The 25,180-nt window shown below is 34.5% G+C and overlaps 3 protein-coding genes across 5 annotated transcripts in view; 1 reads left to right on the forward strand and 2 right to left on the reverse strand.

Annotated features, from left to right (window-relative positions):
- Positions 1-2,739: 2,739 nt before the first annotated feature.
- LOC119631456 (rab GTPase-activating protein 1-like) lies at positions 2,740-8,409 on the forward strand. Of its 2 annotated transcripts, none has more exons than XM_038023678.1 (10): positions 2,740-3,322; positions 3,708-4,070; positions 4,153-4,336; positions 4,410-4,597; positions 4,671-5,797; positions 5,865-5,949; positions 6,012-6,115; positions 6,178-6,897; positions 6,968-7,387; positions 8,092-8,409. In XM_038023678.1, the coding sequence occupies exons 1-10, from the start codon at positions 3,121-3,123 to the stop codon at positions 8,233-8,235; spliced, it is 3,537 nt and encodes a 1,178-aa protein (XP_037879606.1). In that variant the 5' UTR covers positions 2,740-3,120; the 3' UTR covers positions 8,236-8,409. The 2 variants fall into 2 exon arrangements, with proteins under 2 accessions (XP_037879606.1, XP_037879605.1); XM_038023677.1 differs by having other exon boundaries at positions 2,743-3,322; positions 6,953-7,387.
- Positions 8,410-15,786: 7,377 nt separating this feature from the next.
- On the reverse strand, positions 15,787-21,446 carry LOC119631963. Of its 2 annotated transcripts, none has more exons than XM_038024610.1 (9): positions 21,082-21,446; positions 20,542-20,902; positions 18,714-19,124; positions 18,276-18,644; positions 17,844-18,197; positions 17,381-17,785; positions 17,082-17,238; positions 16,901-17,001; positions 15,787-16,556 (listed from the first exon to the last, which is right to left on the reverse strand). In XM_038024610.1, the coding sequence occupies exons 1-9, from the start codon at positions 21,310-21,312 to the stop codon at positions 15,907-15,909; spliced, it is 3,039 nt and encodes a 1,012-aa protein (XP_037880538.1). In that variant the 5' UTR covers positions 21,313-21,446; the 3' UTR covers positions 15,787-15,906. The 2 variants fall into 2 exon arrangements, with proteins under 2 accessions (XP_037880538.1, XP_037880537.1); XM_038024609.1 differs by having other exon boundaries at positions 20,542-20,911.
- A 3,301-nt stretch (positions 21,447-24,747) lies between these two features.
- Positions 24,748-25,180, reverse strand: part of LOC119632486 (isocitrate dehydrogenase [NADP] cytoplasmic) — a 1,911-nt gene continuing 1,478 nt past the window's right edge. Inside the window, exon 3 of the mRNA XM_038025406.1 lies at positions 24,748-25,178. Within this exon, the coding sequence (XP_037881334.1) occupies positions 24,978-25,178 (201 nt within the window). The 3' untranslated portion in view covers positions 24,748-24,977. The remainder of the gene's footprint in view (positions 25,179-25,180) is intronic.

A 25,180-nucleotide genomic window follows, 5' to 3' on the forward strand; every position in this document is an offset into this window, starting at 1 on the left:
ATATTTGAGTCCTGCCCTATGTAAAGATTAAACTTGTACTATATTAGGTTGCGTTTTGGGTCGCTTCCCCATAAATGCGCACAATAAAAATGTGCCTTTTATAGAAACAAGATATCATTTTTGTGTTCTAGAATAAAAATAACAATTGCGTCACACAATGTCGTGTAAGATATTTAATGGTCGACCTTGCCCGATTATAATGTTCTTACTTGTTTATTTTAGCTTATTTTCAAGAAGTTCTCTTCTTTTTTAACTTTTTTTTTCTAACTATAGGCTTTTACTTTTTCACTAACACAGAAAAGTACGCCAGAAAAAATTTGTCTACTGCCATTTGCTAAATGTCATGTTGTTTCAAGTGTTCACTTGCATAAGTTATAGAACAAATTTTTTTGTTTATTTTTCAGTTTTCTTCTCTCGAACCTTCTTGACAACCTGTATTGAAAAGTGCATCCGCTTGTAACAAGATCTCAGCGACCAGTGATTTCGAACAACAATCTGAGTTCTTCGGAATATGACAGATTAATTTCTGCGATTAAAGAATGTGTTCGTCCGATGATCTCTCTGAATCTTGTTCAGGAATTTGAAGAAAAACTGTTTCATTGTGTTAATCTCGCTAAATATGACTGTGACTGTGTTCCACATCTTGTAATTTCTCAAAATATACTGAGAAACGTACAAAGAAATTTCAAAATAGAATGTTAAGATTTTGTATTCTCAATGTCATTTGTGGTGAATGGCCCGTTTCCGAAAGAACTCTTTTTTGTACCGCTGAGGAGTTAATTAACGTCAAGGTAATGAATCCTTTCTTCTCTTAGAAAGTCATATCTCTTAGCGATGCTGTTTCTTGCAGACACACATTTTATTATCAAAAACTGTGTCATATTTCTGACAAGATAAATTCAATCCCCCCTGGGATATTGTTACTAATAAATGTAGAGTCTTCATGAACATTCTTGAATCGATCTCTTCCTCGAAGCAAAATGTTAATCGCTCTTGTATGGAGATTTTATGGCAAGAAAACCTTCTTTATGACAACAACGGCTATGATATATATGCCACTTGTTCCGCTCCTTTGAACATAATGTATCTAGTTTCTCGGTAGTGAAGTATGTGTCTAAAATAGTACATAATGTCAAAGTTGCGGAGAAATTTTCCTCTACTTTTATTGAATTGCTTCCCCTCAGACATGCTATTAGGGTGGCCATTATTGATGTTATCATATCAAAATATTTTTTTCTGATAGTACGTCAGCTCTGCTTCTAATAAATAAAAAAGATGCAGATAATCGATATATGTTTGATATACACAGGATGTTGCATGAATCTCAAGTGGCTGATTGTCATCTTGCTTAGATACTTGGTCACTAAGGCTTTTTTTTATGAAAAATCTGACTTTCACGTAAAAAGCGCTAAAGTTGATGGGACAATTTCATCCATTAAATATGCTCCCAATGAAGCAATACGGGCAATTCCTAACCATATCTTTTAACAACTAAATGATGAACTTAAAGAGATTGCGAGTGTTAAATCCAATCGCCTTTTCTATAAAATAAATTCCACATTTCAATTTAAACCCTTATCAGAGGCTTCCTTTAATTCCTGGGAAATCAAAATTCTTCATAGATTCATGAGTGCTCACTTACTCATGATATAGTATATTTAAAAATGATTCGCGCTATACCATGTGACCTTTATGAAGTTTGTAATATTAGCGAGTTTGTTGAGCATCTAATTTTTAGATGTCATAAGCTTGATGGTATTAGGAGTTTTTTTGGCTTCTTCAAATTATACGGTGACCCCCTCGATCTCTTTGCAGCAAAAAATGTACGCCATCTCAAAGAACTAATTTACTTTATTTGAAAAGCGAAATTATCTTTTTAATGCATGATTTTTGCATTTTTTTGTTTTACGTTCAATCATATTTTATCTCTATAACCTTCCTCTTTTGGTTTCAGCCAAAGTTTGCAACACTTTCTTTTACGTTTACTTTCAAAAACTCAACAATCTAATATTAAACTTAACATATCGGCTTTAGCTATTTGTTGTGTTTTATATGCATTTCTTGTTAATAATTGCTACTGTTTATTATCTGGACATATAAGCCACAAATTTATTGGTTCGGTCCATCTTAAGTCAACATCCAAAAAAAGACCCTTTTGCAATTAGCTATTACTTTTAAGTAAAAAGTCCATAAATATTTAAAAAAGAGAATGAACGCAATTTCTAGTAATTTAATACAAGCTTGTTCGTCGATAGAATAATTGGAGATTAGTGATATATAAACATTATACGTCCGCACTCAAATCTGAGAGGTAAACATAGGTTACTGCATATATATCTACTTAAGTAGGGACTGGTTTGAGAGTATGTTCTTTGGTCGCTTTGGAAATTAGGCTTCATTTTACATTGGAGAGATGTTTTTTTTTATTCGCATTAAGTTATGTATTTCGGAATTATTTTGGTAACCTTTAAAATGAATTTTTCTAAAATTATACATAGTTCACAAATTTTGCTAATTCCTATATAGATGTTTTTTACAGATTTTTGATATTGATGAAGGTTACTTTTGAAATTTAACATTATATTGCATTGCCGTAAGTTTGAATGTTTGAATGTTCGCTGCGATATTACTTTGTTTCTACTGCTTTGCACGGTATAAAATAAATGTGAAGTTGGCAGCTCTGTCAACTTTCTGTCAGCGAATAAGAATTTCCTTCAAGTAGGAAAAAAATTTGCAACACAATAAAAACGCGAGTATTTTGTTTTGGCTTTTTTTTTTTGAAAAAAAGATCGGGTAGAAAATATTAAATAAAAAATATCTTGCATGGCGTTTGAAAGAGAATTTGAAAGAATCTCTTCCAATTGTTGATCAAATAAATGATGAAGAAATTTAATAATAAAACATTTTGGATGTAAAAGGGAAAAAGGGACCTAATCATACCGTCGTAGTCATTGAAGTAAAAAAAAAAATTTGTACCAAATTTTCAATCGATTTAGTCAAAATGAACAATTGATCTGAATGCCTACACAACTTTCAAATTATATGCGACAATTTTCGATTTGCGTACTTGTATATTTCTCATAACACTTCATTGTTTTTGTTGTTGTTTAAATTTATAATATGGATGACAACTTAAGTACGAAATCATCAGAATCATCAATAACCACAAGTGGAGAATATGAAATCGTTACCGATAGTAATGTGGCCACACCTCTTGACGTACAACCATCATTGAATATTGCTAATAATCGTAATATATCAGATTTGCAACATGCAATGACTGATGCCTTAAAAGATCTGGAATCAGATAAATCGTGCGACGGTAAGCAGTACAATAGCATTACCCTGATAGATGGGATGAACTATAATAATGTATTAATTTTTAAGAAAGTGAATTCGTTGCTTTGATTGGGCAGGTTAAGTAGCTCGAGGTGTACTATTTACATATTTAACTATTTTCTCACTTAGCAATCATTTTGCTTTGTTTACTTGATTGGTTTATCGACCAACGTATTTATTGTTAAGCATAAAAAACATTGACCTGTTTAGCAATAAACAGCTGAGCACACTTATGCATATACCCAATTGGTTTCTATAGTAATATCGTTATCAAATAACGCCCCTTAAAACCTCTTCTATTCGTTTTCTTTATGTATTTAGTTTTTAATTAATGGAATATATTTTTTTGCTCACGTTTGCATTTATAGTCATCGCAAATCGTAACGTAACGTTAAAACAAAAATCCTTAACGTTACCTTTAATTGGAACTTCAAGTCCAATCTTAGTTGTGCCAGATAAAACTAACGAACTCGATACTGATTTGATTGCAAGTAATATGAAAACAAAGACTTCTTTATCTTATTGCGGGGCAAAAAGTACACCAACACCGAAGAGCGACGATTCCACCTCAGAAATGAATCGTGTAGGCCAGTCAGTATTTTATGATTGCATGGACTCGGCCACAGCAGCTGTACGAGTAGCGACTGTTGACCGAGCTTCTGGCGACAGTCAAGAGATTAAGGAAAAGCAGGACATTATGAAACCGGAAAAAAACGACACCGATGAAGAGAGTAAGTGTTTATTTATTTCGTTTCTTTCCTGATTCAAATAGAGTCTTTTACGACGTACATATACATGCGTTTCTATCGACAGTTTCAGAAATTGATCAAGGTTGCACAATTTTCTCCGGCGTTACTTATTTAGGAAGATCTAATATTAACGCTCCTAAATCAGAAGGTGAAGTATACCGAATAATGAGCGAATTAAATAGCGGGTCTTGTTCGGAAGGTGTAAAAATCTCTATTAGTATACCGAACTGCTCCGACGGTTTAGTGGTGTAAGTTCATAATCCTTATTCATTTTTTTTATCAATTATGTCTACATTGATGAAACCTTTATTTAATATATAGTTTACATGACGCTGAAACTAATAGCATTATAGCCAGGTATGAAATTCAAAGTATTATTTTATATTTTCGCGGTCCTATTGAAACTGTCGAACATGGTTGTTTTGCCTTCACTTGGCTACATGGTGAATCTTTGTTTCTATGCTACGTATTTCGTTGCCATATTCCCGAAGCCGTCGATCAAGTTAGCGGTAAGTGTTATGCTCGCGTCATATATATTCCTTCGTTGGGTATAAATTAGAAAGTATTCTTTATGGTCTTTAGCTTGTTTTCAAAAGGCCTTTAACGCATATCCTCCCAGCATGACTTGCAGTTTAACTTCGGCCGTGGATAGTAATATGATCAATTCAGTTACGTCAGATGTTAGCGGCAACCTTTTGAGCACGGCTGGCTATGAATTCATTGTTTCGTTAGAGATACGGGAGAAAATGGCGAAGAACTCCTTTTCTCCGGTGCCACGTGATCGTAATTGCTTCAAGCTCCGTGCCAATACTGATAAGGAGGTGTACATTACCGTTAAACAGACTCCGTCTACTGTTTTACAACCTCTCTTCATAGAACGTTGTTTTGGTGTTTTGTTAAGTCCTGGGAAATTGGTGCGTCAAGCAGATATGCGTCTAATTGATATGATAGGCATGGGCTATTTGCAACAGCAAGCATCGTCAGTGGGTAGTGGTGATATATCAATACCGGTCAATACGTCACTTCCATTAAATCCGTATTACATACGCGCTGAATGGAAGGCTGGTGAAAAAGCTTTCGAACAGTTAAACGTAGAAACGTCGAAAACGTTCCTAACCGTAGCAGTAGACATCGTAATGCGAGGAATACAAGAGCCCGTACGATTTGTTATAGAAACACCAGTCACTATACAATCAGCCGGCGAATTGCGCATTAGGGACCATTTTATACCAAAGCGTCCCATGACGTTGGGTTTCTATTTGCATTTGAAACGTACCACTGATGATTTTAGTTGGAAAGTTAATTCTATAGATCCTTCCGAAGAAATCATTGAACAACCGCAACAGACGGGTTCTTCTTCTTCGTCGTATTTGTTAAAAATCGGTATGAACAATTTGTCGCGCATTGTACGCTCTTCATCAATTGCTTCGATAGAGGATGAGTGCCCGAGCGATAACGATGAGTTATCGGATGGCGACGAACCATTGCTTAGCGGTACGGGCGAGGTGTCTAAAGATTGCTCGCAGGATACGCTTGATGAATGGGATCCGATACTCAAGGAATGGGATGGTGAAAAAAGGCCAAAAAATCTGGCTAATTTAGTGCGGTTGGGTGTGCCAGAAGCATTACGTGAAAAAATCTGGCAAAAATTAGCAAGTATCGAGTCTAAAACCGAAATGAATGATATGTACAAGATATTAATAACCAAAGTAATGTTTATCGCCTGTGATAGATAGAGTATTTTTTAAAATATGAAACTTTCCTCTCTTTCAATAGGAAACAAAGTGTGAAACCGTAATACAACGTGACATACATCGAACATTTCCAGCTCATAAATGCTTTAAGGAAAGTGGTGGTTCAGGTTGGTACCCATGCGAAAAGATCGAGAAACGTATAATACTATAAAGTTACAATCACTTTTAGGCCAAGACTCTCTTTTCAAGGTGTCAAAGGCCTACGCGGTTTACGATAAGGAAGTAGGATATTGTCAAGGTTTAAGTTTCATAGCCGCCAGTTTGCTGCTGCACGTAAGTCAATGTTAATTCTCTATTTTTATTATGTTCTTAACGACTGCATTTTTTTTTTATAGATGCCAGAGGAAGATGCTTTTTGCGTTTTGGTCTCATTGATGTATGATTATGGTTTACGTGATCTCTACAAACAGGGATTTGAAGTTCTCTATTTACGCCTCTATCAGCTAGAACGTCTGATTAAAGATCACTTGCCTAAATTACATGAACATTTTGTGGCCTGTGGCATTGAAACACACATGTATGCCTCGCAATGGTTTCTTACCTTATTCACTGCTCGCTTTCCCTTGTGTTTCGTATTCCACGTATTGGATGTATTTCTTTTAGACGGGCTGCCATTGTTATTCCAAGTAGCCATTACGTTATTGTCAATTTGCGAAAATGATTTACGACAACTCGATTTTGAAGGCATTTTAAAATATTTCCGTGTCACTTTGCCCAAAAAATGTCGTAGTTCTAGCCAGGCTAGGCGTATTATGAAAATGGCCTGTGAGCGTAAAATTAAAAAGCTTAGGCATTACGAAGACGAGTTTATGCTAAAGAAGCAAGATAAAGAGCGTATAGAGAAGGAAGCACAGATCTATGAGAATCGTTTTGGTGAAGAACGTCGCAAACTTCAAAGTGAAATTGTTGATATGCAACAAAAACTGGCAGAGGCCAATGAACGTGCCATTGAAAAGGAGCGAAAACATACAGGCATTATACAGGACTATAAGCAAATTATTCAACGCTTGGAGCAGGATATAACAACATTAAATGAAAGTTTGGTCAACTTTCGAGTAAGTCAGGATTTATCAATAGTGAGAAATGTAAATGTCTCTTTTATAATTATAGAATGTTGTGTCCAAGTGTAATATTTGCTCAAAACATTATGATTCACAATATGTCAAATGCGAAGCCGCATCTTCGAAATCAATTGATAACCGCTTGTCACTTACGGCCATCAAACATTACAATGATGCTCCATTAGGTCCTTTGGACCCTCTGCATACGGCATTGCAACGTATACGGGAATTGGAATTGGAGTTGGCTCGAGCGAAATTGGCTCAGGTTGAAGCGGAATGCAAAAATCAGGATCTCAATCATCAATTGAGCACTACCATTACAGAAATGCATACGAATCGAAATAGCTGGCAACCGTGGTTATCGAAAACGCTAAATACTCTGCAAGAAAAGGTCGCAACGCGCACTGGCCGAGAAGCACAAGCCACATTTCAGTCATTTATGTCATCTGCAGGCAGTGAAACCAATTCTCCCAGCGGTCATCAGGTATCTTAGGCAATATTTTATCTCTGCACAATTACCAACCGCTCCCACCCCCCTCTCAAAAAAAAAAAAAAAAAAAAAAAAAAAAAAAGCGAAGTAATTTAATGCATAAACTTGGAAACAATTTTATGTACAATGTTGCACACTAAAACTCTTTTGTTTACTATAAACACATATCACATGTTCCGTTTCGTTCAAATACAAAACGCGGTTGCATCGAACTGCCTTTGCGGCTTTACTAAAAAGTGTCATTCGATATTGCGTAAAGCAAGAAAAGCTTGAAAAGCTAAACGATTAATGACTCCATAAAAAATAAACATAAACGATGTCCCTTTCGTTATTTATTATTATGCTTTTTTCCTTATGTTTTTCTAATTCCTTATCAAAGTGGAAAGCTCCCTATTTGTCGTTCTACTTTATTTTAAGTTTCATTATAATCTTAAATATTTCTTAAATCGATCCCACATCAAATACCATATCATTTATATCAGTTTAAGTTATACAATCATTTTTTTTTTTTTTTTTTTTTGAATAATCGATTGCTATTTATTTTTTTTATGTTTGGTTATGCTCTACGCATTGACACGCTTTTTTCATTAATACAGTTTTACTTTTCTTAATAAATTTACACGTTCGAATGCGTGGTACGTTATTTTAAATCTTAAAGCTTCTGTGTCTCTGTTTTTCTTTGATTTTTGTCTTTTTAGGAATTTAAGGCTTTTTCAGTAAGCAACTCACCGAAATTGCAAACGAAATTTCAAGCTACCCGTTTGCGTAACAGTATCGATAGTTTGCGTAACATCGTTGTACCGTTAGAGGCCAGTGGAAAAATTTTAATAAACGATAAATAAATGTTAACAAAGCACAAGAAAAAAAAGAAAAAATGAAAAAAGGAAAGTGTATTAGAAAATATCCACTTTTCACTTTTAAATGCTTATTAACCAGAAAGCATTGATTACATATATATGCCTCCACAATATACTAAATACAATACATACAATTTATGTGATTTGCAAAACCCAAAAAAAAAAAAAAAAAAAAAAATGAAAAATGAAAAATTCTCTCCATTTAACTATACAAGCAAACATGAATCAACGTTATTAGAAAAAAGAAAATACATACACATGCAACAATACATATTTCGAAAAATAAATTAAGCATTTAAATATAAGCATAAATAGGTATGGTAGTGAATACACGCAATATTGATTAAAATCGCATCAATCTTTCTCATTTCAAAGAAACATTTATATAAAATTCAAATTAACGAAATTCGAACTCCTACCTATCAGATCTCTGCAAATCTTTTAGACTAGTATCGTAAGGAGAGAGAGAGAGACAGAGCTAGAGCTAGAGCTAGAAAGAGAGACTTATAAATTGAATTTTTGAATGGCCACTACTACACGGCAATAATCTTCAAGGAATTTAGATAAATGCATCGTATATATGCGGTTGTCTCTGAATAAATGTATATACATATATATATATATATATATATATTTTAACAATATTTGATTGCTACATCGAGGAAAGATGGCATTAATATGCGATTAATGCTATATTTGTAATTACATATATATTTTTATTCAGTCTGCCAGCAGCATTATACAAACTAATACTAAAACTTAAAGTGTATCCATTCATATACGCTGTTTTGTTAATTGGAGACGAATTTTACCCTCTAATACAATTTCATGATGTAAATTTAAATTAAGATCTCCCCCGATTTGTTTTTTTAACATAAAAGAATTGCCCACGCAACATAGGGATTAACTTTTCGTCTTATGAAAGTCATCGTCTTTTGAAATTCTGAATTGTCCGAATTTGGATTGTCGATAACATCCTGTTTTAATCCTCTATGGTATTTCTTCCTCAATTTTCTTAAACTCGAGCAAAATAATGTAAAAGATTACAAGAAAGGATTGGAAATATTTTATGATTTCTTCATAAACAAATCGTTCTTTTTTTTGATTAAGTGATTAAGTATCGTTGGCTCCGAAGAATGGGGGTATATTCATGTTGCCACAACGTTCGCAACGTCCCGAAAGAAGCTTCAGAGACACCCCCCTCCTTCCCCCAAAAACAGTATGTATATTCTTGATTAGTATCAAAGAAGCGTGTTCATTTCTCGGGTCCGTCTGCCCGTGTAATGTCTTGGGTAAATATTCACGTGGTCGCAAAATGTGAGTGCATTACTTTCGGATCGGCACATAAACATTAGAAAATGCCAGTATTATATAGTTACATATAGTCTGCGGATCCTACAGCAAGTATCGATTTGAAATTTGTTTCCATTGATTTATTAAAATCAAATTATCGTTGAAGAATTGACAGGAAAATTTCTGAGACGAGTGGTACGCTGCATTTGCTCCAAATCTAATGTAATGTAAATTTCTTAATTGTTTTTACACATTACGTTTTATTAGCAATTAATTGAAAGAAAAAAAAAAAAAAAAAATTGAATGCTTTTTTTAATTTAGTTTTATCAGATGAGAAACTTTTAAAACGACACAGCACTGTTTCAACATTGTTCGATTATTGTATCTTATAAGCAAATTTTTTTCTGCAACAAAGACTCTTATCATTCCTTTATAAAATTTATTATTATAAATTAAATTAACAATTTTATTCACTTGACCATATATTCTCACATGTTAATGTTTTTGTTTTATAATTAAAATTTTTAGATTTTCTTTTCTTTTTTTTTTCTCTCTGCCCGTAGACATTTTTCCAAAGAATATATGGCTTTGGGAAGTTGAAAACTATTTAAATCGATTTATTTACATTCAAAACTGATTGTTATTGAAAAAATTTAAAACTTGAAAACATGATATTGGTTATCACTTTTGTATGCAAATTCTTCAAAATTTCGTTATCAAATGCATTAGAAAACAGGCGTTGAAAAAAGTTATAAACTTGGGTAGAATACGGATCTGATACTTAGCATTCAAAAGTTGTCCCAATCGACAAGTTGTGAGTTCATCTTAATACTGAGATAAATTTCTTCATGAGCATTCTTCTATATATTGGATACTGCGCTTTCATACTTTCCGCACAAATTATGTAAGAATTTTTTTTTTTTTTTAAGTACACTACAGATGGAAGTAAAAAGATTTTGTTCAAATCGAATATAGCCTTTTTGCTCCGTCTGTTTTTAGAGTTTATTGTATATAAAATACGCTATATATTGCGAAACCATATGCAATACACATATAAAGACAATTTTTATCTCAATTTTCGTTTTGCATTTTCCCTAAACTATTAGGTCGAGTCAGAAGTAACTTACTCTTGTTTCGTTTTCATTGAATAACAAAATTATGTTAATTTGACAGTTATTTGTGAGGTATTCAACCCCTAATTTTGCTATACCCATTGTTGGAGGGCGTGGATTTTGTACCAATATTGCCTTTAAAAGATTGCCGCCAAAATTGGAAGCACGTACCGTCGTTTAAGGTCGTATCTCCAGGATGGAATTTTTCAAATCAATTTCTTCTCCTTCACCGTATACGGTGCATATTTTTTCAGCTATCGCCTTAGCATTATTGCCTTGTTTAAATACCCAAAGCGTTACATGTCGAATATGCATTTTTTGATTCCCCACTCAAGTGAGTCGAATTGGTGTCAAATGTAACATGCACCACTTAAAACAATTAATTTACATAAGATTAACTGAATTCTCATCTATATAGTGAAAACAAAAATTCGTTTCTTTCGTTGACTTAAATGTAAGTGGGTATATACGAACAATAGATTCTAGCTAGCTGTATCCGAAGTTACTTACGACTCGACCGCATAGTTTCAAAATTAGCCAAATTGTTTTACAAGCTGGTATACAATTTAAAAAAAAAAAAACTTTGAAAGCAAAAATCTACCCTTTATATTATTTATTGGTGCGTTGGGCTTTTCAGGGGTTGATCAAATTCTCGCACCTGATATACTCATTCTTTAAAAAGGGACATAAGTAGGCAAAGAAATACAAACTTTAAAAATAAAGTGCAAATATTTCTAAATGCCATCTAAACGCGTGTTATGTATCAGCCAAAACCCGACACCTATATATCCATACATATGCAAAAATAACAGAAATATAATTGTCGTATTTGCGTCTTTTATGTTTATGTTAGGTTAGGTTAGGTTAGGTTAGGTTAGGTAAAGCAAGTTGCCAAGTGCCGCTTACCTAGTCCTCGTATATATATATATTTGATAAAAAATATTTCCTTCCCAAATATGTAAAAAAAATAACAAAGATTTCAGTTTAGTAAATAATATTTAATTTTTTTAATTTATATTTTATTTTCATTTAATTTATTTGCTTGACATTCTCTCTTCTCTTTGTTTAATTGCGAGGTTTAAAAGCATTTAGAACATTATCTCATTGCCTTTGCTATATTTAATATGGATATAAAAATTTTTTGCACTTTTAAATACTCGTGAAATGTAAGAAAATAAAGATGAAAATTAATATGAAATATATTCACACCTAATATACGAAATTCAAAATAAAGTTAAATGTATTAAAAAAAAAAAAAACAAAAAAAAAAAAAAAAAAAAAAAAGATATCTATACTTGGTTTTTGTCCGTCGCATTAAAATAAATAAAATAGAAAAAGAATTAATTAGAGTTGCGATCGGGGATCTGCGGAAATCGTGTGATCTTTTGGACATCGTTTATATAAATTATCTTCAAAATATAAATACATAATGTAATGAGAGGATTGTCATTATACCCTACACCATTTGTGGTACCGGGTATATTGAGTCAGTGCGGACGTATGTAACACGCAGAAGGGCTTAAGATGGATCCATCTTTTGTTATACCGATTGATTCAGAATCGTAGTCTGAATTGATTTAAGCTTGTCCGTCCGTCTGAAGTCTGAACCACTTTTTCAACCACTTCCGATACTCTGAAAAGTCGTTATATGGAAAAAAATTGTAATTTTTGAAAATTTCTTAGCAAAAATAGCTAAGCAGTAGTCTTTCGGCTTTTTAAATGGGAATGAACATTTTCGATCGGCTAGGGCAATTTTTGAACACCCTGTCATATAATGAAGACTGCGGTTCCTGCGACAAAAAGTTATAATTTTCAATGCTTCATGAGGAAAATTATATCATAATAGTAATGTCATACAAAACTGAAATCTACAAAATTTGGCCCATCTAAGCCTATGTTTGGATCCTGCTTTATGTAAAAAATAAACTGGCACTATATTAAGTTGTGTTTTGTGCCTGGCTTCCCCATGAATGCATACTTGAAAAATATGCCTTCATATCGAAACATATGATATACTATAATAAAAATAAGAATTGTGTTAGACAATCTGGCGTAGGGTATTTAATAGCAGGACGATAGTGTTCTTAAGTCGGGGAAGGCCTAAGACAAAAGTTATGACATTACCTTCGGTTCTGTCTTTGAATGGTTGCGAAACGTCGGATGGAGGTATGATTTTAATTTTGTTTGCTAACTTCTTTCAATGTAATTTCATCTCTAGCAATTGTAATTCCTTCCGGCCATATCCGTACCAGCTGATTGAATGCGTATTCATCCCAACAAAAATTATCTACTGAAAATGAAGTCCTACAAGGACTACGGTCCTTAAAGTATAGTTGTATGCCGCTTACGGATGGACTTCCCTCGTCTGTTCTCAAAGACTGCGCAGATGAGCTTTGTCGGATTATTGCATTCTTTTTCAATCGTTCTCTTGTATTGGATGCGTTTCCAGCTTCTTGAAAAACTAGTTTTATTCTTCCACTTTATAAAAGTGATAATGAGGCATCATGTTGCAAACTAAAGAGGAATTGCCAAACTTAGTGTTTCGCCTAAACTCTTTGAACGTATTATTACATCTCGGATTAACTTCACTATTAAATCCGTCATCGCTCCGTGCTAGCATGCATTTTGAAAGGGTAATTAGAACACCTAGAACACAAACTCTCCTGACTTTGCTTGTCATGTATTTGTTGTCCTTTCCAAGGACGCACAAACGAAATTTATCTACATTGATTTAGACAAGGCCTTTGATAGAATTAACCATAAATTGTGTGGCTTAAGTTTCTCTTCATATTTTGTTAATTGGTTGTCCTCCTGTCCAGATGATAGATCATTTTGAGTGCTTTACAAGTGCTTTTATTAAGTGTCACTTGGAACCTATTCTGTTTATTCTATACATCAATGATTTTCCGTTAGTTATTGAATCTGTCTATATCCCATCAAACTGTTCTTGCTTCTTTTCTCTTCTCTATTAATTTGGTAACGTGGTGTTCCTCCAATGGTCTGTATAATCAAATCAAAAGAAATGTAAGACGCTGCCATTTTCGAGGCGGAACTTCGTTCTTAATAGAATATTTTATAGATCCACTTAGGTTGGAGAGTGTATATTCATTTCGGCACCTTGGTATCGTGTTTGATCGTAAATTTCGATTCAATTTGCATGTTGAACACTCTGTGAATGAAGCTAGATCAGTGTTAGGCTTCGTCAAACGCTCGTCGAGGGAATTTGACGACTCATCTGTGACGGGAAGACTATACGTCCGCTTAGGACGCCTTGTATTGGAATACGCCTCGGTCGTATGGTCACCGTCGTATCGTTGCCATATCAATTCCATACAATCTTTGCCGAAACAGGTTCTGCTTCTTGCGCTGCGAAATTCCTCAACCCCCTTATGAAAGTAAGTTGATACTTCTATCGTTGCCGTCACTTGCGGAATGTAGGATGGTATTGGACAATACTTTCATGATAAAGCCGATTAACGGCGCCACGGAATCGCCGCTTTTGTTAAGTGCAATTAATGTTAATGTTCCTGTCCGTCCGACAAGACATTTTCTTTTTATTATTAAACTTAGCCAATCCAGGTTAAATTATGAGCTTTTCAATTCGCTTAGGCCTCTTTGAAGCAATCTAAATGAGATTTATGATCGAATTTCCCTATCGGATCCTGTTGCTTGCATTAAGACTTTACTTCCTAATACCTGCGCACTTTCGACATCTTACCTAAACTAATAATTAAAACCTACTTTACGAAATCCTAATAGGAAGTTTGACGAGTAATTGATAGATACGTTGTTTATCTTCTTGTATGATTGTGCTAAATGTCAGTCGTTTCAAGACCTTTTTCTACTCGAATTGTTAAATTAGGTTAAATCTTCAAGTGCATGAGTTGCGCCATTCGGCTGAGTCTTCGCTATAGCTGAATTCTGTTAATTAATTTATAAAGTTAAATTAAATAAATACAAAAAAAAAAAAAAAACAAAAAAACAAGTCGTTTTGAGGTTAGACATTTTGTTACTGTTGCATAAACGTTTAATTGTATTTGAAATGAATGTCTAAGTCATTGCATTGTTCATATATGTTTATATATATATTACCTAAATAGGTTTAATATTTAATAGTGATGCGGTCTTTTAAAGGACACTGTCTCATTTTAACTTACGTTGGTAGGTATTGTCACAATAAATTTCCTATATAAGTAACTGTAAATATTACATTATTAGGAGGTTGTATGTATTTTGGCCATTTTTTCACTTGAAAAAAGGCATTTATTGTGGAAAATTGGGACAATATATATTAATCGACAAGAGTTCCCATCATTTTTTACAACATTTTGCAACATTTTTGGCAATATTGCGATATCATGTCGAAAGAATTTATAATTTTTTTGGCAGCGATCCACCTGCCGACACATTTTCGCACTTCTTGAACTTTGCGGACTCGCGTGCCAGCCAAGCCATGCTGCATCTATCTGAATAATTGAAAAATCACGAGCCGCAAATGTCTGGTGAGTATGCTGAGTGTGGCAGAGCTTCCCATTCGAGCTGCGACAATGTATCTTGCAACAAGTATTCATTGAATGGCATTTTCAGTGAATGTGCGAGGTAACCATTTTTCCTCAATTTCGATTTTTCTTATCGTAGGTAAACGTCTAGAAATAGTTGATTCATCAATTGATAGAGCTGTCCGAATATGCTTTGAGAGTTTAAGGTGAGTTTTCATCCAATAAGTCGTGCAATTCATTGTTTCCGCGCTTTGTGCGTCCTCCAAGCCGTTTTCTTATTATTGACATCGAAATCGCCACTCCCAAAAACTGTTGGAACCAAAATTATCAATTGGCATATGATGGAGCAGTATTGTGATAAGCTTTTAAATAGGTTCGGCAGAAAATTTCTTCAAATTAAACCGCAAAAGTTATGAGGGTTGAAAATGCAAATTTTGAGCGGTCCATGATTAGCGCCGGCGCCCGCTGAATTAGTCAGTAATATTAAATGGAAAATTGTTGTTTTATGTAGAGTAAGAAAAAAATCATTGAATTCAATCGTTATGATGTACCTTGTTAATTTTCAATTTCTTTATCATTTTTTACCTGTAGAATTCGATGATCAAAATACATGCAACCTCCGAATATAGTGATTTATTGTTTATTGGACCAAATTAGTTTTATTTTTAAGAATTTCAAACTCTTTTTTTTGTCAAATAAATTGAATGTTTTCGATTTAGATTTCTGAAGAGAGATGTGTTCTTATATATTAATTAAATCATAAATATTTTTGCTTCACTTAAGTGAAATATTTCATTAGTAAGCCTTTGATTTGATGTTACCAAGTCCACAGATGAGCTACGCTTCATAACTTTTCTCGAACGGTTTTGATTTAAATTACTAAATGATTTGCTACGTGTATGACGTCTTAATATTTGACTTGATTGTTTCAGTTTGCTTTGGACTCGCAATTGTTTATTTACGTTACCGAAGCAGGATATTTTACTGCCATCGTCACTGTCCAGCTCAGACATCAACATACGCTTGCGACGCCGTTCTAATGTATTTTGACGATGAATATTGCCCGAATCTGAATTAGTAGGCGATGTTGGTGTCGTAGCTTGATATTGTTTCTTGACGGAGAAACTTAAAGCGGATGTATCGCGGGATAATTCGGAGCCAAAGTAACTAGTGTTATTGCTTGATATAAAACTACGCTCGTATGGTAAAATCGAACCATAATTTTGCGTATCGTTGCTCAACCAATCGTTACAATATATTTGAAATGGTTCGGGCGAAGAAAAAGTATGACGCAAACGTGGCATTTTATAGCTATGCGAGCCATTGCTAACCACAATCCAAGAACGCTTCAAATAGGTTTGTTCAGTGCAATTACTAGAACTTTTCGGACGTGACGAAGTAGCTGCATATGAATAAAAATCGAGCAAGTTAATCGAAAATAGATACAAGAAAAAGCAAGCAAAAAATATTATGAAAACTATATTCCGTTTTGTTTAAAACATTTAGCACATAACACCTATATAAAGAGTCTATCGACAGATTTAGATGACACGCTTCGCTTCCGTGTCAATATTACGTTAATTACGTATATATCGTATTGCAAATGCAAAAAATCCAATAACAGGCAAATATACACTACACTATTTGCTATATTAAGAAACACACACGTATTTATGCCGCTTCCTTTTTGGGTGGTGTGTGCAAAATAATTTAATTTTTGATTTGAAAAGTCGAATTTTACTTCACCTGCACTATCATTTGTGTTATTGGCCAAGGTTAAAGATATATTTAGGGAATCATCACAAAAGTCACGAGAATTTTCTTCCAATTGTGTGTTGGTGGCACACCTTGATTATTGTTTTGTAATAATATAACGGATTTTATTTAGTTAGGTTAGGTTCGTTTGTTTTTTGAAATTTAAACTTACGAGTTATTATTGTTATTGTTGTTAATTTTATTTGTGATCATTGGCGACGTCGAAGCGCATTTCGTTTTAAGTTCCCGTTTGTAGTGCTTGCACCTGTTGCAGCCATCGTTGCTTGTCGACGTCGACACCTCTGACGCCTGAGACGTGCCTGTAGCACCTGTAAACGCGCATCTTTATTGCGGTTAAAATGGAAAGCGTAAATAGAAAAATGTATGCACATGTTGATGAATACGGAAGAGGAGAATAGCAGGAGATTTTGATTATGGTAGGGTGATGTATGCTAATTAATTTTAATTTACCACAATTTTCAGCGTTTGTCTCGAGACGGTGCATTATTTCTTGCGATGCGCCTTGATTACTGTTACCCGCAATTGCATTTTCAGCCGGTTTGTCATGTGATTGGGCCTCAACCGGTGCAGTTGCTGTAGCGGCTGCTGCTGCAGCCGAAGTTGTTGGCCTATCCTCAGCACAGTGACAGTGTATAGGAACTGATGACTGAACAGTAGCGTTGCTGGGTGCACGACTACAACTCCGTTCGCGATCGCAATGTTCGCGTTCTCTTCGACGACGATGACGATGATGTCGACGTGGACGATCCATATGTTGACGCATTTCCTGTTCCATGCCAATCTTGATAACCTCTTCATAATCGGGCGGCGCCTCGTAACTAGGTGGCTCATCCGGTGTAATTTCCTCTTGACGATCTAACACAACGGAAGAGCAACTATATTCACAACATTTTCTAATAACATCACTTCGTACCCAGCAATTCGCTAATTGTCTGCAAATGGTTTTGTAATTCCCTCTGATGTCGAGCACGTACGCCCATTCTGTACAATATCACCATCCAACCCGATAATACGGCAAATATGCCCAAAGTCGAAACAATGAATATACCGGTAGCCGTTTTCAGATCAGGATATTGCTCAATTTTAGGAAAATAATAGTTTGGTTTGTGAGAATACCAGCGGCGATCGTTTTGCAGATGAGCCCAATCCTCTTCGCATGAGTCTGGCTCGTCGCTACCATCGCCGCAATGATCAAAACCGTCACAGTGTAAGCGAATGGAAATGCAATGATTGTTGCCACACAAAAATTCTGAGCCAATGTAACAATCTAAGCAAAAAAAAATTCCATGGAATTTTCATTTGTTTTGTTAAATAGCGAAGGAAAAAAATAATTAATTATTCTTACTTAAGTAATTGAAGACACTATAGACGATGGCCAATTTGGAAGACATGCCGAATACGCCACGTAAGCGTATATAATAACCGGTTAATATAGGTACTACGTGACTTTCCTTGCTCATACCGTTATTAGGCCAAACAACATTCTCAATTTCCAATGCATCCGAGGTGGTTCCTTGACGTATAGTTAAATCAGAACGCGAAGCCATACCGTGAAACTCTTGTACCCTGAGAGATATGTGCGTCTTCATCATCATGTAATTATTTCCCGGTTTAATAATCCAAATGCAGTCAAAGAAACGTACATCGGTCGAATTTTCAATCATATTCATCATAGTAATGGCGCCACCCGGTCCCGAGACCATCCCACCGCAATCTATATAAAAGAAAACAAAATTTTTTTTTTTCTTGAAGTTTTTTTTAAGGATTGTACGCAACCTGTTACCTGTATAGGGCAGCAAACGATCTTCTTTCAATTGCTTGACCGATATAAAAGTTACTTCAGCTCGAAAGCCAGCACCAGTATTGCCATTACCACGAAATTGCAGTAACAAAGATTTGCCGCTACTTATAATGATGGGAGGGCGGAAGTGTTCACCCGTGTATGAGTCTAACATTTGACCGTTCGAATCGAATATCTCTAATGTCGATGTCAAACCCAACTGAAAGTCGGTAAAATCCAAACGCACATGACAGTTGTCCGCCTCACAGGTCAATATATGTTCAATGCCATAATCCCGTGGATATGTCATTGGAAAGTAAGGGGTTGATATTACTTGAGTTTGCATACTTTTCTGATTTGAATAATTCGAGATAATTGTTTGACGCGGAGAGCCGCTAATAATTTTGACATTACCTTTAAACATTAAAATTCATAAAGAAATCAGAAAAATTCGTTTGATAACTAATAACGGGACGTGAGGAGACCTACAAAATCTTGCATTAACCGACTTTTAAAAAGACATAGAAAGCAGCTGGTGAGGAAATATGGCAAAAAATTTTTACTCGCAGAAACATTTCATAATAGCAAAAAGTGCGTTTAGTGTAATAAAGGAATTGTCCCTGATGTGCGCACATGCGCACATAAACAGAATGTAACTATCAACGATTAGTTCGTTAATGTTTAAATTTTAGATGCAATTACGATTCCTATCTATGTCGTAGGATCTCCACACGTGTACCCATTGTTAGTTAATCAGATTTCGGATTAGTAAGAGCAATGTTTCATAATTCTTTATAGTTCAATTATTTCTAAACTATATATATTACTAGATTCTTATATACGATGACTTGTACCACAACGATACCTTTTTTATTTACACATTTTCGGTGACCATTTTCGATGGTTATTTATTATAGATTGCAAGGTATCGGTGCAAATATTATATATGAAAATTTTAAAGGTCGCCGTTTGCTACGCATTCAAGTCATTTTCCACTTTGTCCGTAAAAGCGATCAATATTGATCTTGGTCCGTGTTTGAATTGCAGAAAAAGTGAACCTTATTGACGTTCAGATTGATATATCTGCAAAATTGCAGATGCAACAACAATTTTAATTTAAATCTTAGTTTAAACGAAGGCTGCATAGCTGCATAAAAAAGTAGATTTTAGATGGCTATTACTTTGCTTTACGTACGTCTGTCTTGGCGATGATTAATTTGAAAGAAGGTTGACTTGATTAGCCTTAAGAATGCGGTTCTCTGCTGTTAAACAAGTTTCGTTAGAGAAAATTTATCGAAAATGAAAGACTTTTGACATTTTCAACTCTAACTGTATTCTGACTTTACTGATATGCGAATGCATCGACTGCAATGGATGAATAGCTTCTCGAGCAGCTAAATATATCGTAATGATAAAATGTAAGCTTAAGAAAAATTTTTTTTTTTTTTTTTTTTTTTTTTTTTTTTGAACTTTGATCACTGAAGAATGGAAATGCATAAGAATTCTTTTTCTATTCGTATAAATTTTAGATAAAACAAGTAAAGCTTGTCTCGATCAGAGTTACCTATGTCCATCTATACGTGTCTGATCTGTTGTTCGTGCGATTCACGATCGCAAAAATGCTCTTTGTTAGTGGCGTCGAGACGAATTACATGAAGATCAAATGCATGATCAGCCCAATTAATAGCCCAATAAAATAGTAAATAACGATCTAAAGTTATCTAAAATTTTTGAAATTAATTACATAAGTAGAATGCTAACCCTTTACTTATCTTCATAATCCGAAATCTGTTTCGAAAAGTGTTGCGTTTAAAAAGGAGGCTCATCTTACGTTCGGAAAAGTATTGCAACGAAAACACATGGCTATTGGTGGCACGATAGAAGAATTTCAGCAACAGAGTTCTTGTTTTGCTGCGGAAAACTTTTCCATCACCACAAAACTCCTGCCCGGATATTGTCGTATCATATGGCGGTTCCGAGAATTGTATATGTTCACAGGGGCACATCGATGATTTGCCTACGCCCGAATTGGCTATGCGCTCACATGTTTTTGAAAAGTTGGCATGAGTGAATGTTATACGTATGACGCATTCAGCACATGTAACTAATTCGAGATTGCATTGGTACCAGATGTCGGTGGTGGTGCGATTTTTCAAAGCATTATTCGTGGAAGATGGTGAAAACAGAGTACTCTGAAATTTCTTTTATTTACATAATTGTAATACACAAACACACACACACATATATAAAGAGAAAGAAAGAAAGAGAGAGAGAACGAGACAGAGAGAGAGAGAGAGAAAGAGAGAACGAGACAGAGAGAGAGAGAAAATTTCGTTTTAATGCGCACTTAAGGCGCCGCCTTAAAACCTACTCTGAAGGCTGAGGTAGTAACATTGCGAGCATGCAAATCGCCACGTTCACCCAATTCCAAAAAATGTCTTCGTCCATTCCAATGATTGCATATATCCAAATCCCGGTAATTATTATTCGGCGGATATGTTTCGGCCACCGATAGCAGTAATAAAATTAGGAATATTTGCAGCAACCAGCCAATGCGAATGAAATGTTGACGCACTAATCCTTTATGAGGAAAAATAAACATATCCTTTTAATCCTTGCTTATTCTTTTAAAAAGTTTCCTCTCTTTTTTTCTTTTAAATTTTAATTTCACTTCAATGTATCGCATTGATATAAGACTCTTTGGACGTGTTATTTGCTATTCGAACGGGTTAAGACTGTAGGGAACTTACTATTCGTAAATCTAATAAAGCCACTTACTAAACGTTTTAAAATGTAAAAAGTGAAGCCATAAAATTGTCCCTTTGACTTGTTATTGTTGTTTGCGTTATGTTGTATCCATTCTTATGAACGTTTTTATTTCTTCTGTCGCAATAACGGTCAATATATTGATGAATTTCTTAAAAAACGAAACAAAAGGCGAAAAAGTAAATAAATAAGAAAACTATCTGCGCCTTAAAATGAATTTTCCATCCACTCACTCATCATCAATCAGGGTCTAATATATGACAGACTTAGATTTTGCAGATAACATAACACATATTAAAATCTCGTTGACTGAACATCGGTAAGACGTGTAAGCAACAAATCGAATGCCTCTGCTAAATTTTAAGTACAACGCACAACATGATATATATTTTCCGGATCTTCCCGATCTTGTAGATGACAGGTATATATATATATATATATATATATTTGTATATACATATATATTTAGATAGTCTCTAATGTGTATTACCGCAGTATGTTGCAAATTGCTCAATCAATTTAGTGTAACCTATGCGCGTAGATTGCATATAAAAAAATATGCAAGAAATTGTAGCTTGTGGTAAAAGCAAAGGGCAAAAGTGAAATTGGGAATAAAAACAAAACTAAACCAGACTTTTAACGGGTTAAAGACCTTTGAATGTTAAGGGAGTGATTGCTGCGTGCCGTTGGTTATTGTTGAAAGTCAATGTGAAAAGTGTGTGAGTCTCTATATTTTCTATATATATATATATATATATATATATATATATTGATTTGAGGTAATTCCGTTTGGGTAAATAACCATATTGATGTAGTATTTCTCGATACAATATCATATTACGCAATTGTTAGCAATTTCTTAGCATTTAATTTGAGGATTACACGACGGGGTTACACTGTCTTTAAATTAGATAATGATAGATAGATAGATATATAGAATGTCATGAAAAGCTTTTATTATATTTAGGGAAGCAAATGATGCAGTCAGAGAATATATTCGTCGATTGTCAGCATACTTCTATAATACTTATATACTCATCACTGGCAAACGGAAGAATCTTAGCTTAATCTATTTTTTAGTCAACCAGATAGACATGGGCATTAGTAAATACATAATATGCAGATAGATTCCATTGCAGACATATATATCCGACTATTGTTGTACAACTGCAAGTCTCAATAGTCGAGAAATAAAGAATACAGGGCCACACAGGGAACAACACAACAACAAAAGGTAATGCAATGGGTGAACGCAAGCATTATTAAATACCCTACATCAATTTACGTTTCTTCATAGGACATATTTTTAAAATAAGGCGCTATACGGCAAGTGATCGAAAAAGTAGTCTGATCCGAATCATTTTCAATAGTGTTCGTCTTTGGCCCAAAACACGTGAGTGTACCAAACTTCGTGAAAAATTTCTCAAAAACTGCAGTCTGTATGTTAAACAAAAGAAAACAGGACGGATGGACAGAATTCAAACGACTTACAAAATGATTCTGAATCGATCGCTATCCATGTAGCCGTGAATCACCTGTGGCGAGGATTATAAAACTAGCAATTAAAATATGTTCATGAACCTTCAGTCTTTAGTACTTATGGATATGAAATTCCTTATTATATATAGGTTTGAGTGTTCGATTCATTCATCTTTCTGTTAGTTACAAATAAGTTAAAATAATGCCATTTGCTTTAAGGAGAGTTTTTAACACCCATCATTCCCGAGTAATATATTCAATCCCTTGTAATTAGTTTGTTGCATGGGGATGTTGAATGAACGAGTCGCCCTCCTTAGTTCCCTCCAACAAATATTTGTGCCATATTTTAAATGAATAATCGTAATGAGCGGTAAGTCTCAATGCGTTAAAAGGCAGGCATAGCACTCTTTTGTTTCATTGACACTCGAGATGGTTCTTATGAAGTTTTAGTCCGAAATTTGCCACGATTTACGGCATTTATAGTATTATAGGAGTGAGTTACATCAATTTTCGAACTCGATCAATGACCATTGACTAAACGTGTATATGCTAATTTTCAGCTTTGTAATTTTGGTCAATAAATTGGACGAGCGCGTAGAAGAAAATTTTTATTATTTTCTTTTTTTTTGGCCAAACTTTGATTTTATTCAACAACTTATTCTCCGTTCAGAGAATTATTTAGTCAAAACTTTCTCTAACGTTTCGATGACACTTTTATACGCATCGCCGAAGGATGAGGGGTATATTCATTTTGCCAAAACGTTTGCAACGCCCAGAAGGAAGATATATTCTTGATCAGCATCGAATACATGTCCGTCTGTCCGTTGCGTAGTGTCTATTGTACAAATTCTGGTGGCTGCAAAAGTGAAACTATCGACTTCAAATTTGGCAGAAACATTGGAAATTCTTGCGCGCATGTTGATATTGAAAACGGCCCAAATCGATCGAAAGATATGCCCACATCACCCCCTAAACTATGAACACCTCACAGAAGGTATAAAACAATTGCTACTTTGCTTATTACTTATAAAGCGTAGCAGAAAAATGTACAAAAATTCCCAGATATATTCCATGGACGATGGTGTAGCATCTGAGTAAAAATAGAAAAAAACAGACCACGCCCACTCAGTGTTATAGAGTATCAAAATTTTATTATTTTTTTCAATACCTTCATAAGGTAGAAGCAGTGTTCAAAAGTCTCATAATGTATATAAACTCTTGGGCCAGTTTCAAATTTATAATGCACGCAAACATGTTCGTTTGTCCGTCTGTTCATCTGTCTGTCTGCGCAACTGTAGTGTAGTATTTGCGGTAAATATTCTTCTGTTAGCGAAAACGAAGACATCGCCTACAAATTTGCAAAATAATTTAGAATTGACTTGAACTTTTAAAAAAACCGGCCGCGCCCATTCCACATATTATAGAATATGAAAATTTAGTTTGTTTACTCTTTTTGCCCTTTTAGGATAAGGTTGATGAGTATAAAAGATTCGGCCACGACCGAATATGTTATATTAATGTAAAGTTATTTAATGATTTGTCAAGACCTTCAAAATCGAGTCTTTTATGAGTTGCGAACATATATATAGTAGCCGCTGCGAATCAGATCTGGGGAATAAGTGGCGGTATCTGGGGCAGCGATTTGAACCTTAGTTCACGTCTTGGCACACCTACAATTAACAAGATACTCTATTAGAATTTCTATCGTCCTACCATGATGTAGCGAGTCTCCAAAGCACATAAAACTTTCGTAAACTTATGCATCGATTTAAAAAAAAAACATTTTGTGGGATTCGGTATAAAAATTTTTAGAAAATTTATTTGAAAGCATATTACAAAACGCTAAACAAGCACTTCTTAAGCGATATAAAAAGCCTCAATAGAAAATAACGTAAATGGAAAATAACGCGTTAACCACCATCCACCATATATGTTCCGAGAGTGAGACTAACTGGCCATCGTAACATCGAAATGTAGTTAGAGATGAGATTTTTTATATTCAACGCTATTATCTCGGCTTAGTCAGTGAGACCAGGCTTTTTTTAAATTGTCAGCCAATTTATCTAGAAATTCAAAGGTTTCCATATAATCTTTACGTTCGACTTTATTCATGCCCTTAATGCAAATGGCCAAATCCTTAGTCATGTGTCCGGATTCAATGGTATCAATGCACACCTTTTCCAAAGTTTCAGCAAACCTCTTAAGGTCAGCATTATTATCCAATT

The sequence above is a fragment of the Glossina fuscipes genome, unplaced genomic scaffold (genome assembly GCF_014805625.2).
Source record: "Glossina fuscipes isolate IAEA_lab_2018 unplaced genomic scaffold, Yale_Gfus_2 1, whole genome shotgun sequence".
Taxonomy (NCBI): domain Eukaryota; kingdom Metazoa; phylum Arthropoda; class Insecta; order Diptera; family Glossinidae; genus Glossina; species Glossina fuscipes.

Excerpts from the sequence above, each read along its gene's own strand:
- LOC119631963 (XM_038024609.1), bottom strand. The coding sequence starts at position 21,312 with ATGTTTATTTTTCCTCATAAAGGATTAGTGCGTCAACATTTCATTCGC. Across the intron at positions 18,198-18,275 it reads TAGTGTCTTCAATTACTTAA|ATTGTTACATTGGCTCAGAA; the intron begins GTAAGAATAATT and ends TTTTTTGCTTAG. Across the intron at positions 17,786-17,843 it reads GACAATTAGCGAATTGCTGG|ATCGTCAAGAGGAAATTACA; the intron begins GTACGAAGTGAT and ends CCGTTGTGTTAG.
- LOC119631456 (XM_038023677.1), top strand. The coding sequence starts at position 3,121 with ATGGATGACAACTTAAGTACGAAATCATCAGAATCATCAATAACCACA. Across the intron at positions 3,323-3,707 it reads ATCAGATAAATCGTGCGACG|TCATCGCAAATCGTAACGTA; the intron begins GTAAGCAGTACA and ends TTGCATTTATAG. Across the intron at positions 6,898-6,952 it reads AAAGTTTGGTCAACTTTCGA|AATGTTGTGTCCAAGTGTAA; the intron begins GTAAGTCAGGAT and ends TTATAATTATAG.